The sequence below is a fragment of the Schistocerca serialis genome, chromosome 11 (assembly GCF_023864345.2).
Source record: "Schistocerca serialis cubense isolate TAMUIC-IGC-003099 chromosome 11, iqSchSeri2.2, whole genome shotgun sequence".
Classification (NCBI taxonomy): domain Eukaryota; kingdom Metazoa; phylum Arthropoda; class Insecta; order Orthoptera; family Acrididae; genus Schistocerca; species Schistocerca serialis.
In genome coordinates this window covers 200,194,834-200,209,331 of record NC_064648.1, presented here as the reverse complement: position 1 = coordinate 200,209,331, position 14,498 = coordinate 200,194,834, and the positions used below count along the sequence as shown (strand labels likewise).

Here is a 14,498-nt window from a genome sequence, read left to right as displayed (position 1 = left end):
CTCGGCACGTACCTGTCTAAAACGCATTTTACGATTGCCTTGAACTTTTTCCATAAACAATCAACATTGTCAGTGTCGGAATAGAAATTTTCGTTTCGATCTGTTAGCTAGTCTGAAATCTGCCTTCTATTACTCTTGCTAAACAGATAAACCTTCCTCCCTTTTTTTATATTCCTATTAACTTCCATATTCAGGGATGCTGCAATGGCCTTATGATCACTGATTCCCTGTTCTGCACATACAGAGTCGAAAAGTTCGGGTCTGTTTGTTATCAATCGGTCCAAGATGTTATCTCCGCGAGTCGGTTCTCTGTTTAATTGCTCGAGGTAATTTTCGGATAGTGCACTCAGTATAATGTCACTCGATGCTCTGTCCCTACCACCCGTCCTAAACATCTGAGTGTCCCAGTCTATATCTGGTAAATTGAAATCTGCACCTAAGACTATAACATGCTGAGAAAATTTATGTGAAATATATTCCAAATTTTCTCCCAGTTGTTCTGCCACTAATGCTGCTGAGTCGGGAGGTTGGTAAAAGGAGCCAATTATTAACCTAGCTCGGTTGTTGAGTGTAACCTCCACCCATAATAATTCACATGAACTATCCATTTCTACTTCACTACAGGAAGTCTATATTCACCTACAACTTTTCCTTCTCTTCCTTTTCCTATTGTCCAGTCCCATATGACTATTAAATTTTCATCTCCCTTCACTTTCCGAATAATTTCTTTTATCACATCATACATTTTTTAAACATCTTTTTCATATGCAGAGCTAGTTGGCATATAAACTTGTACTACTTTGGTAGGTGTGGGCTTCGTATCTATATTGGGTACAACAAGGCATTCACTATGCTATTCATAGTAGCTTATCCACGCTCGCGTTTGTTATTCATTATTAAACATACTCCCGCATTACCCCTATTTGATTTTGTATTTATTAGACTGTATTCACCTAACCAGTAATCTTCTTCCTCCTGCCACTTTTCTTTCTTTCACTTACGCCACAGTCCCGCAGCGATCGCAGGGTTGGCGTGGTTAGGACGGATTTGGCAAGGTTAGTTTTAGGGGCGTCCGGAGGCCCTACCTGCCGCCACACCGTACCCCCAAGGATGGAACCAGTGTACCCCAACTGTCTGTATCTGGTGTAAATCGTTAAATAGCGCGAATGTGTTTCAAATGTCTGTGACGCGTGTAACTGAGGCGGAAGGTGGGGACCAGCACGGTATTCACCTAGTGGGATGTGGAAAACCGCTTAAAAACCACATCCAGGCTGGCCGGCACACCGGCTCTCGTCGTCAATCTGCCGGCCGGATCCGATTCGAGGCTGGCGCGCCAACCCGAGTCCAGGAAGCAGTGCGTTAGTGCTCACAGCTACCCTGTCGGGTATTGTTCCTCCTGCCACTGAACTTCACTAATTTCCACTACATCTAACTACCTATCCATTTCAATGTTTAAATTTTCTAATCTACCTGCCCGATTAAGCGATCTGACATTCCACATTCCGGACCGTAGAACGCCAGTTTTCTTTCTCGTGATAATGACGTCCTCCTGAGTAGTCCCCGCCTGGAGATCCGAATGGGGGACTATTTTACCTCCAGAATATTTTATCCAAGAGGACACCATCATCATTTAACTATACAGTAAAGCTTCATGCCCTCAAGCAATGTCAATTCAGACCAGATATTTACTCTCTGGCAAATAGAAGAAAAAACCAACAAATTTAATGTTGGTGCCCACAGTCTTTTGATTGATTTCATATCGGCATATGACACAATAAACTAGGCTGAACTTTAGGAGGCAATGCGGGAATTTTGGGTGCCCGAGAGGTCGGTGCGTTCGATAGAGGTTACCCTAAGGCACCTCCCGTGTAAGGTGTAGTCCGGTCTAGGCTATCATTCCAGTTCCCCACACAAATTGGGCTAAGACAAGGGGATGGTCTTTCCTGCCTACTCTTCAACTTGGCACTCGAAAAAATGGTGTGTGAATGGGTATCCAGATAAAGAGGTATTATCTACAACAAGTCCCTACAACTGTTTGGATATGCAGATGATTTGGACCTAAGGAGTAGAACATTTAGAGATCTACAATATGCCTTCCGAGCTCTAAAACGGAGAGCAAGGAAGATGGGCCTGAAAAGCAATGAAGGAAACACCACGTATATGTATAACAGTACAACTCGACCTTTGCATAACACAGTAACCCTCGATGGAATGACTTCTGAGCAACTGGGATGTTTCACTTACCTGGGCACAAAGATAGAAGCAAATGGCAGCACCTCCACAGAAATTATGGCCCACGTAAGTGCTTCTAATCAATGTTATTTTGGAATGTTGCAACATTTTGAACCCAAGTTTCGATCACGAGAGACTAAGTGCCAACTCTATAAAACGCTGATATGCTCAGTACTGGAGTACGGTTCAGAATCGCGAACAATAACAAAGCAGGTTGAAAGTAGACTGAGGTCACAACGAAAGGGAAAATTTTTAGACCTGTGCATGAAAATGGGAGTGGGAGAAGGCGAAGGAATGACGAGCTTTATGACTGCTATAAGCAGGATGATGTGGTCAAGTTCATAAAGTTGTGTAGATTGAGATGGGCTGGACACGTAATATGACTTGATGAGTCAGATCCTGCCAGGGAAGCCTGCTGCAGTGAATCTGGAGGAAGAAGAGCAAGAGGACGACCAAGGTTCAGATGAAGTGATCAGGTTGGAGAAGATGCTCCCCGAGTCGGTTGCCGTAACTGGAGGTCTACAGTGAAGTCCAGATAGGAATGGGGGAAAATTATCACAGAGGCCAAGTCCCATCCTTGGGCATAGTACCAACAGAATAATAATAATAATAATAATAATAATAATAATAATAATAATAATTCAGCAATGATATAAATATGGCTTTCGGAACGGACAAATGTAAGAAAAACAGCATAGTCAAGGGAAAACACACTAAATAAGAAGATTACATATTGGATAACCACAGCGACTGCATAGAAACGATGCAAAAAACAGGTGCCTATAAATATCTAGGATACAGGCAAAAAATGGGAATAGATAATACAAATATTAAAGAAGAACTAAAAGAAAAATATAGACAAAGACTAACAAAAATACTGAAAACAGAATTGACAGCAAGAAACAAGACAAAAGCTATAAATACTTATGCTATGCCAATATTGACCTACTCATTTGGAGTAGTGAAATGGAGTAACACAGACCTAGAAGCTCTCAATACACTTACACCACCACAATGCCACAAATATAGAATACATCACATACATTCAGCAACAGAAAGATTCACATTAAACAGAAAGGAAGAAGGAAGGGGATTTATCGACATAAAAAACCTACATTACGAACAGGTAGACAATTTAAGAAAATTCTTTATAGAACGAGCAGAAACTAGCAAAATACACAAAGCAATCACTCATATAAATACATCGGCTACACCATTGCAATTTCATAACCACTTCTACAACCCTTTAGATCACACAACATCAACAGATACGAAGAAAGCAAATTGGAAAAAGAAAACACTACATGGCAAGCACCCGTATCATCTAACACAGCCACACATCGATCAAGACGCATCCGACACGTGGCTAAGAAAAGGCAATATATACAGTGAGACGGAAGGGTTCATGATTCCAATACAGGATCAAACAATAAACACCAGATATTACAGCAAGCATATTATTAAAGATCCCAATACCACAACAGATAAATGCAGACTTTGCAAACAACAAATAGAAACAGTAGATTACATCACAAGCGGATGTACAATACTAGCAAATACGGAATACCCCAGAAGACATGACAATGTAGCAAAAATAATACATCAGCAACTTGCCATACAACATAAACTAATAAAACAACACGTTCCCACATACAAGTGTGCACCACAAAATGTACTGGAGAATTATGAATACAAATTATACTGGAACAGAACCATTACAACAGATAAAACAACACCACATAACAAACCTGACATCATGCTCACCAATAAAAAGAAGAAATTAACACAACTAATCAAAATATCCATACCCAATACAACAAATACACAGAAGAAAACAGGAGAAAAAATTGAAAAATACGTCCAACTGGCTGAGGAAGTCAAGGACATGTGGCATCAGGATAAAGTTGACATTATACCAATTATACTATCAACACAGGAGTCATACCACACAATATCCACCAGTACATCAATGCAATACAGCTACATCCAAACGTATATATACAACTACAGAAATCCGTAATTATTGATACGTGTTCAATAATCCGAAAGTTCCTAAATACAATGTAACATATACCATACAGTTAAAAGGAAGTCACGCTTGATGAAGGTCCGCGTCACTTTCCATTTTTAACCAGACCTAAGGTCTGAGAAAAATAGAAATAATAATAATAAGAAGAAGAAGAAGAAGAAGAAGAGGATGTAATGTACGTGTCTTGACTATCGGTCATTCCTCGTCAGGTAATGTTGCTATTGCCTGGAGGGGTTTATATCGATAGTAGATCTGTGGTCATAATATACTGGTTCATCAGTGTATTTCTCCATGCCTGAGGGTGGACTTTTTGTAGTATTTTAAATGTGCCGGTCTGCTAATCAACACCTTCTATATGTGGCGAATAGCAATTGTGATGATATTTATACAGATGATCACATGCACATTACAATACGTGTTAAGTTATGCTAGACAATGTAGTATTTTCTGTCACAAAATACTGTGTAGTTAGTTTGTTTCATGGTCAGACGGAAAGAAACAAAATTCCAAATGTGGACGCTGCGAGCTAAGAAGCTCGACTTCATTGTCACTCAACCGACAGCTGTGCACTGCAAGAAGAAGCCATCATCATTGTGGACGTTTATAGTGCCTATTATTAAAATATGAAATTATGTTGTTACTGAAACAAAAAGTCAATGTGAATGTTAAAATGTAAGTGGTCTCCTGTTATAGTAAACAGTTTCAAAACACTGTGGTGGATTTGTTATACGAAAATTGAATGCCTTAATTGAGTATTTCATTTGCAAGTATTCCATTTGAAGAAGGTACTAACCTGTCCAACTGAAACAAGAGGATTTAAATGGAAGGACTGAGTGATATTTTGACTATATTAAATAACCACAATGTGTCGTATCTTTGAAGTACTACTTATGGCATCTGAAAATTTGTGTTACGAGTGATCTTTGTAAAATGAGAATATTTTGTCTAAGAATTATGATAAGGTTAAGTCACGGTACCCTAAAATATTATTAGGGTTAAGAGAGAACGTTATTTACGCAATCTGACACAACGTACAAGCGCGCACACTCGGACAGCTGTGGTCTTTACTGATCTTGCTCACAGTGTGTCATGTGTGTGAACCACAGCTATAAAAAAAGAACCACTGAATCTAGATTATGTTAATTTAATGAGATTTGGCTTAAGTACTGCTGATTAATAATATGACAGTTTATGCCCCTGATCCATAAAAATGATGGCCATCAAACTTATAAATTTTTCTGAAGAGATGACAAATATTGTATCCGGGAGTAAAAGGGTTAAACAATCTAACAAGAGTTAATGTCTTACTCTTACAGGTCATATATGCAGAGAAGAAAACGAAATTCCTGGATTTTTCCCAAATTTCCCAGTTAAAAATACATTACTTCTTTCCCAGGCGAAAACACACTTTTCCCAAGGTGAAAATACATTTTTTGTCCAAGTTAAGTGACAATACACCTTTATTCTTATCAATATCTTGAATGGTAAAGGTTTTATGCACCAGTGTAGAACTTAATATCACTCTAACAAATGAAACCCATCAAAACACAACGTGTTTTGGAAAGATCTTTGATACAGGACAGCATGTACACTGCCTATTTTCGAATTATGAAAGTGTAAATACAGCACGCAGTAGGTTACAAAGCACTGGAATCGAGACTGAGATACACTTTTGTCATTCAATCACAGCTCGTGTCACGTGACCTGACCTGTCAGTGAGCATCAAATATTCAGAGCACAGGACATGTGATATAGTCAGTCAATAGCATGAACACAGAAATATGGAAAGTCAATGGTTTAAATTCATATACATGCAGTATAGATACAAGAAAAGCTAATCTTTCACATATAATACTGGTCTTTTTTAGTGTGTGTTATCCTTTAATCAATATATTAATATCAATGAAGTCCCATGCTGCTTAACAGAGCATTGGGGAACGATGCGGGAGACCCGCACCACTGACTAGGCAAAGTCTTAATGGAGGTGGTTTGCCGTTGCCTTCCTCCGACCGTGATGGGGATGAATGATGATGAATGAAGACGACACAACAACACCCAGTCATCTCGAGGCAAGGAAAATCCCTGACCAAGCCGGGAATCGAACCCGGAACCCAGTGATCGGGAAGCGAGAACGCTATCGCGAGACCACAAGTGGAGGACCCTTTAAGATATATCGAACACAAATATGCCAGTCAAATTTTAAATAATGGTTGGTATTCGGGGTTCAAAATTTTTTTCTGTGGCTGGTCTTCAAACTGTTGAGCTCTGAATGAGAGTCAAATGCTCTTACTTCGAATGTAACGTTTCTCAAACCACCATTCACAATAATTTCTCACAACCTGTTTCAAATGCGATATGGCCCGTAATTGGTCACTTTTTTTGAAACCTCAAACGTGATTGATTTTCCGAGCAATTTCAATCAATATTACGAACATCACTGTGTCTAGAAGTTCTGCTATGGAAAATGAACTGCTACATTTAGCAGCAGTTGCAGCTGATTTCTGTATCCCCAGGAATACTTACAAAATATAAATTTAAAATAAATGAGAATTCTAATTAATTAAACTTTTTTGCTGGGAATTGTAACTTACTTTACAGAATACATTACACTTTCCCTGGCACCAAATGAGTTGTGTATGTCCTTCCAGTGGGTTAATACAACTTGTTTTATGTTTATTAGTACTTAATTCTTTAATTTAACTACAAGTATTTACACAATTTACTCTATGTGTTTGTAGAGATGTTGTCCATAGCAGTACTATTGATTACCATAACTCTTGTTAAAAATTGTACGAAGGAGAATTAATTCATATTAAATAACAAGAGATTTGAGTATAAATGTATAATAGATTTGCCCCGAACATTTAAATTAAGATGTTCTTTTAACATTACAGTACGTGTGCATGTTATTTTGTTTAGAAGTTAAAAACTTTGATAATGCACATAATTATTTCATAAATAACTCAAAATCATGAGAGGGCGCCCATAGTATCATGACTATGTACTCCCCATCAATTCTATTTGTACAGCACAAACTTCAAAAATTGCTGCAAAATCAGAGGGCGGCAACTCCGGCTTCCACTTCACTATTCAGAGTAGTTCACAGTCTCTGGATAACTCCAAATTCAAATGTAAATTTCTATCTCAATTTGGGGAAAGTGAAACAAAACCAAATGCACAACTGTGCTTAATAAATAGAGAAAGGAGAATTTTGCCACACACAGATGCTAACCAGCCAGGCAGCCATATTGCATGCACAAATTCCATGTGATCCATCAGACTGCTCGGGATTTCTGTGTTATCAGCAACCGATGGCTGCCATTCGCCCACACGCATGTGGTCTACAAAACGATCAATCATTTGTGTGACAGATCGCCAAGATCCATCGCTCCTGCGTGGGGACCCTTAAGAAATGTGAACAGCTGAGACATCACACCCATTGACAGCAGTTTACTGCTACGAAATATTTGCACAGTCTTTATCCTAAAACCTTTGACACATTTTGCTGTCAGGAGAGGCTTGTGTGAGCACTGCATTTTGTTGATGTATTAGGTCTACAACTTTGCTTCCGCCGTTTTCCAATAGACGGCAGTAGCAGCAAGTGGGGTTCGTGTGGTTGGTCATAGGTGCAATACAATAAGCTTAGGCATCTGTAAACATAATGCCATAAAATATTTGTCGATTTGTGATTGCATCACAAGGTTATGCTCGATTAAGTACATCAACTTACATACCCATTTCTCGCCATTTTTGCGAAGTTTTAATTTTCTGCTTTAACGTGAGGAAATCTGCAGCTGTGGCTCTTAAAATGCCAGGTAAGACCAATGGTGATGGAACTATTAGTGGAAGAACGTGCAGAGAATGTTTTCGACACCTTAAGAATGGTGATTTTCATGTCTAAGACCGGCACGGTGGTGGAAGACAGAACGTTTTCGTAGCTACTGAAACAGACGAAGACAGTCACAGGACACCATTTTCGAAAGCAATTGATGCGTTCGAGCCCAGCACTGAAACACACACGGCCGTAATACAGCGATAGACACGTAAAGGTAATTTTGCAGCAGGTCAATGTTCGACTCCATGTTGCAAAACCTGTCAAAATATAAACGCAAATGTTGAAATGAGAAGTTCTATCACTGCCGCCATATTCTCCATATGCTGCTCTCTCTCACTACCACCTTTTTCGATCAGTGGCATACAGTCTGGCTGACCAGCACTTCTGATCATACGAACCAGTGCAAAATTGAATCGATTCGTGGATCCCCACAAAAGACACTCAGTTCTTCCGCCACGGGATTTGTACGCTATCCGAAAGATGGGAGGATGTAGTGGCCAGTGATGGGCAATACAACGAATCATATTTTTCTTGGAAGTTTTTCACAATAAAGCCCCGAACTTCGAGAAAAGAACGGCAGAAGCAAAGTTGTAGACATAGTAAATTGTATATTTTCTTTAGGACTAAAGTTTTATTTTGGTGTTATTGTCTTATTTATGTTTTACTGCTGCAGTAGAGGGCTAAAGTGGAATTCATTGTTAGAGTATCAGCACTCACCTGTCACAATCACAAAAATTTAACTGAAAAGTAAAACAACGAAAAATTCCCAGAATTCTAAAAAATTCCAGGTTTCTTCCTGGATAGAAAAATTCCTGGGTTTTTCCCAGATTTCCCAGGACGTATAAACCCCGTATTATCCCTCGATGACGTAATTGATAGAGAACGATTGTGAGATGTTACTCGAGTTGACTGGATGCCAATGTTGTGGAACGACCTGATCAGTTTAATCGCATCTCGTTATTAACGAGTTACTGTACGGGACATCTATTGAACACCGTGTAATTGAGACAGTGTCAATACTGCCACACAATCTATCCTTCTTCACACTGTCATCACTGACATTATAATACAATTTATATCCAGCGAGCAACTACCGTCAAACCGGTGACTCGTCAGTTCCCGACCCTTACCTCTTCTTGTTGGGAATGGGCATCGGAGAGCTGCCGCCAGCGTCCGCCGCAGGAGACTCCCGCAACTCCAGCAGGCTCTCCACAGTCCTCCCGGTGTAGACGGCGGCTCGCTTCAGCGGCTCGTTCAGTGGGAAGATCAGCTGCTTCTTCTGTTTCTCCAGGTCACAACAGTATGCCACATTTAATATTATTTTTCTGGCCTGGCTGTGGATAATCGATTTTTGTTTTCGACCGGTAACTGACGGTAGAGCCGGTGACGGGTGTGAAGCTGCTCCGCCACCTGTTCTAGGAGACAGTTTGAAAACGGCACAGTTAAATACATTGCTGACGTGTACCGTATTTATTCGAATCTAAGCCGCACCTGAAAAATGAGACTCAAAATCGAGGAAAAAAAAATTCCCAAATCTAAGCCGCACCTGAAATCTGAGACTCGAAATTCAAAGGGAGAGAAAAGTTTTAGACCGCACCTACAAATCGAAACAAAGTTGGTCCATTGTAACACAAGACACAATTGAGGTCGAATGGATGAAGATATAGCTACAGTAGTTTGGTTCGAGTCGTAAGCTTAGCAGTTAAGCTTTACCAGGTAGCCATTGCTATGCGTCAGGCGCTACGTCCGTATTAATACGGGTACCCTTCCTTTTTCACGTGCTTCGTTTGGTTTGAATCGATTGCTTATTTTGCTTTGATCTGATAAGTGCCGTTCTCTTTCTTATAGGTATTTACGTCACTCTACGCTGAAAATGCATTATTGTACTGTGTCGTGCATTGTTTGTCGCATTCTGATAATGAGTGTTTAGAGCCTGTCACCGTTCGCGGCGTGGCTTGCTTTTGTGTGCGCTACCGCGGCTGACAATAAAAAAAAAGAGAGGAATTGTCTCATAAGCAAAACAATGCCAAGAGACTGCTATTTGTTGTTACTTACACTGCTGCTTTCTTTGGAGAGTTCTGGATAAGAGTTTAGCGAATATTTTTCTCCGTTTGAAAATCTTTGCAGACGCCTCTTTAGTACATTGCATTCTTCACAGAAATTAGAGTCATCTTAGATTTAAAAATCTAGTCAGTTGCCGTGGTTCATTTCTGACTGTATCACTATCAGCACACGAATATAGACATGACACGATGCATATATTCTTCCGCGTTTACTGTTGTCTCATTCTAGTTTCGTAGTTTATTAGGCAGACAGGATTTAAATGAAATAGCAGCAAACACGAAAGAATACATGGCAAATGTTTACATTCTTCTACATTTTAATTTACTTACTGATGCAGAGGTTTTGGCGCCAGTATTTATCTTTGTGGCTGGAAAGCATGCATGTATAGCGCTACATATATTCGATGGCAGAAGTTAGTTGTGGCGGCACCTACCAACATTTTTCAGAAATTCCGCTTACTTTGCACTCGATTTTAAGCCGCAGGCAGTTTTTTGGATTTCAAAAACGGGAAAAAAGTGCGGCTTAGATTCGAGTAAATACGGTATTTGTATTTGGGCTCTGAAGAGCAACACTGCCACCAGTGCTCATGCGTGTTACTACTTCTTACAAGGACAGGTGAGAGGGGTGAGACTGACTTTTCAAAGCCATCTGTACGGTGACGTACGCTAGCGTCCCAGCTATCACGCCTGGCAGCCGTTCACCCTGGTGGGCCCTCGTTTGCAATTAACTGATGAGAAAATAATTTAGAATTTCACACAATACTCTAGAGCCTTCAAAATGATGACGGTACACAGACCAGTGTCATGGTATAGTGGTTAGATGCAAACTCCTAACAAACAGAAGGTCGTAGGTACGAATATTGGCAGGTGCATTAATCTTTTTTTTTTAATTTCGAATCTTTATAGAAGTGACTTTGATCATTATTTTTATTCAATTAATTCAAGCAAAGAAGGGAAAGCAGAAAGGTGGAAGGAGTATATAGAGGGTCTATACAAGGGCGATGTACTTGAGGACAATATTATGGAAATGGAAGAGGAAGAGGATGTAGATGAAGATGAAATGGGAGATATGACACTGCGTGAAGAGTTTGACAGAGCACTGAAAGACCTGAGTCGAAACAAGGCCCCCGGAGTAGACAACATTCCATTGGAACTACTGACGGCCTTGGGAGAGCCAGTCCTGACAAAACTCTACCATCTGAAGAGCAAGATGAATGAAACAGGCGAAATACCCTCAGACTTCAAGAAGAATATAATAATTCCAATCCCAAAGAAAGCAGGTGCTGACAGATGTGAAAATTACCGAACTATAGCTGCAAAATACTAACGCAAATTCTTTACAGACGATTGCGAAAACTGGTAGAAGCTGACCTCGGCGAAGATCAGTTTGGATTCCGCAGAAATGTTGGAACACGTGAGGCAATACTGACCCTACAACTTATCTTAGAAAATAGATTAAGGAAAGGCAAACCTACATTTCTAGCATTTTTAGACTTAGAGAAAACTTTTGACAATGTTGACTGGAATACTCTCTTTCAAATTCTAAAGGCGGCAATGGTAAAATACAGGGAGCGAAAGGCTATTTACAATTTGTACAGAAACCAGATGGCAGTTATAAGAGTCGAGGGACATGAAAGGGAAGCAGCGGTTGGGAAGGGAGTGAGACAGTGTTGTAGCCTGTCCCCGATGTTACTCAATCTGTATATTGAACAAGCAGCGAAAGAAACAAAAGAAAAAGTTGGAGTAGGTATTAAAATCCATGGAGAAGAAATAAAAACTTTGAGGTTCACCGATGACATTGTAATTCTGTCAGAGACAGCAAAGGACTTGGAAGGGCAGTTGAACGGAATGGACAGTGTCTTGAAAGGAGGATATAAGATGAACATCAACAAAAGCAAAACGAGGATAATGGAATGTAGTCGAATTAAGTCGGGTGATGCTGAAGGAATTAGATTAGGAAATGAGACACTTAAAGTAGTAAAGGAGTTTTGCTATTTGGGGAGCAAAATAACTGATGATGGTCGAAGTATAGAAGATATAAAATGTAGACTGGCAATGGCAAGGAAAGTGTTTCTGAAGAAGAGAAATTTGTTAACATCGAGTATAGATTTAAGTGTCAGGAAGTCATTTCTGAAAGTATCGTATGGAGTGTAGTCACGTATGGAAGTGAAACATGGACGATAAATAGTTTGGACAAGAAGAGAATAGAAGCTTTCGAAATGTGGTGCTACAGAAGAATGCTGAAGATTAGATGGGTAGATCACATAACTAATGAGGAGGTATTGAATAGGATTGGGGAGAAGAGGAGTTTGTGGCACAACTTGACAAGAAGAAGGGAACAGTTGGTAGGACATGTTCTGAGGCATCAAGGGGTCACAAATTTAGCATTGGAGGGCAGTGTGGAGGGTAAAAATCGTAGAGGGTGACCAAGAGATGAATACACTAAGCAGATTCAGAAAGATGTAGGTTGCAGTAGGTACTGGGAGATGAAGAAGCTTGCACAGGATAGAGTAGCATGGAGAGCTGCATCAAACCAGTCTCAGGACTGAAGACAACAATAACAACAATTACTTTGAATGTAATTTTTTAAATTTCTAATCCTTTGGCCTGTCATTTTATCCAGCATATTAACTATTTCATTTACTCTTATTTGGTCTTCCATTCTTTTGTCATTCGAAATCTTTGTGCATGTGATTTTACTTACGAGGGTCACTCCAAAAGAAATGCACACTACTTTTCTAATAATACAGTTTTCATTCTGCATGTGTGAAAGTTTTACACTGTGTAGATATATCCTTCCCATTTGTTTTCAAACTTAGTCTAACCTGTTCCCGTGTGTGGCACCGTCACAGCAAGTCTTCAAGATGGCTGCTACACTTGACGTTCGTCAGAAGCAATGTGCTGTCAGAGAATTTCTGTGCTGTGAAAACGAGACAGTGGGAAACATCCACAAGAGGTTGATAAAGGTGTACGGAGATGCCGCTGTCGATCACAGATCAGTTAGTCGGTGGGCAAGCAGGTTACGTGACGAAAGCGGGCACGGCAATATTGAGCATTGTCCTCTCAGCGGCAGGCCTCGTACTGCACACACTCCAGACAGTGTGCAGAGTATTAATGAATTGGTGACTGCTGACAGATGCATCACAGTGAACGAATTGGTACGCTATGTTGGGATAGGGGAAGGAAGTGTTTGCAGAATACTGAAAGTGTTGACGTTAAAAAAGGTTTGTGCCAGGTGGGTTCCCAGGATGTTGACAGTGGCTCACAAAGAAACAAGAAAAACAGTATGCAGCGAACTTTTGGAACAGTGCGAGAATGGTGGAGATGAATTTTTTGGAAGAATTGTGGCAGGTGATGAAACATGGCTCCATCATTTTTCACCAGAGACGAAGAGGCAATCAGTGGAGTGGCATCGTGCAAATTCACCTGAGAAAAAAAAATTCAAAACCACATCTTCTGCTGGAAAAGTTACGGCTACGGTGTTCTTCCATTCCGATGGACTCTTGCTTGTGGACACCGTGCCAAGGGGAACCACCATAAATTCTGATGCATATGTGACAACTGAGTCGTGTTCCGCCGCATCGGCAAAAGCAGGATGTTTTGCTGTTGCACGACAATGCACGGCCCATGTCAGTCGAAAAACCGTGGAAGTGATCACAAAACTTGGATGGACAACACTGAAACACCCGCCTTACAGTCGTGACCTGGCTCCGTGTGACTATCATCTCTTTGGGAAACTGAAAGACAATCTTCGTGGAACAAGGTTTGAAGATGACAACTCCCTTGTACATGCTGCCAAACAGTGGCTCCAACAGGTCGGTCCAGAATTTTACCGTGCGGGTATACAGGCGCTGGTTCCAAGATGGCGTAAGGCAGTTGAGAGGGATGGAAATTATGTAGAGAAATGAAAATATTGTTCCTAAACGATGTATCTACACACTGTAAAACTTTCAAATAGGAAGAATAAAAGATGGATTTTTTTAAAAAATAGTGTGCATTTCTTTTTGTGTGATCATCATATTTTTATTTATTACCTCTGACATAATTTCTTCCATTTTTTCATAAAATGAAAACATAAAATATTTTCATCCATGATACATTCATTAATTCTGTTCCTCATGTTGCTCGAATCTTTGTTTGGTTTGTAATAGTATTCGCTTAAATTTTTCTCTGCATTATTTTGTCCACAGTGTAACAAGAACTTTGTTATGAATGTCTGTATGATGATTTCCACCCAACAAAAAATAATTTTTGACACTACCGCACAGCCAATATAAACAGATTATTTCCTTTCTTCCTTTCTAGCCACCAGACTGGCATTTTCAAACATTTAAGTATT

The 14,498-nt window shown here is 40.0% G+C and overlaps 1 protein-coding gene across 1 annotated transcript in view; it reads right to left on the bottom strand.

The window, feature by feature from the left end:
- LOC126426653 (uncharacterized) overlaps positions 1-14,498 on the bottom strand; it is a 172,994-nt gene that overhangs the window by 39,049 nt on the left and 119,447 nt on the right. Inside the window, exon 8 of the mRNA XM_050088539.1 lies at positions 9,227-9,511. Within this exon, the coding sequence (XP_049944496.1) occupies positions 9,227-9,511 (285 nt within the window). The remainder of the gene's footprint in view (positions 1-9,226; positions 9,512-14,498) is intronic.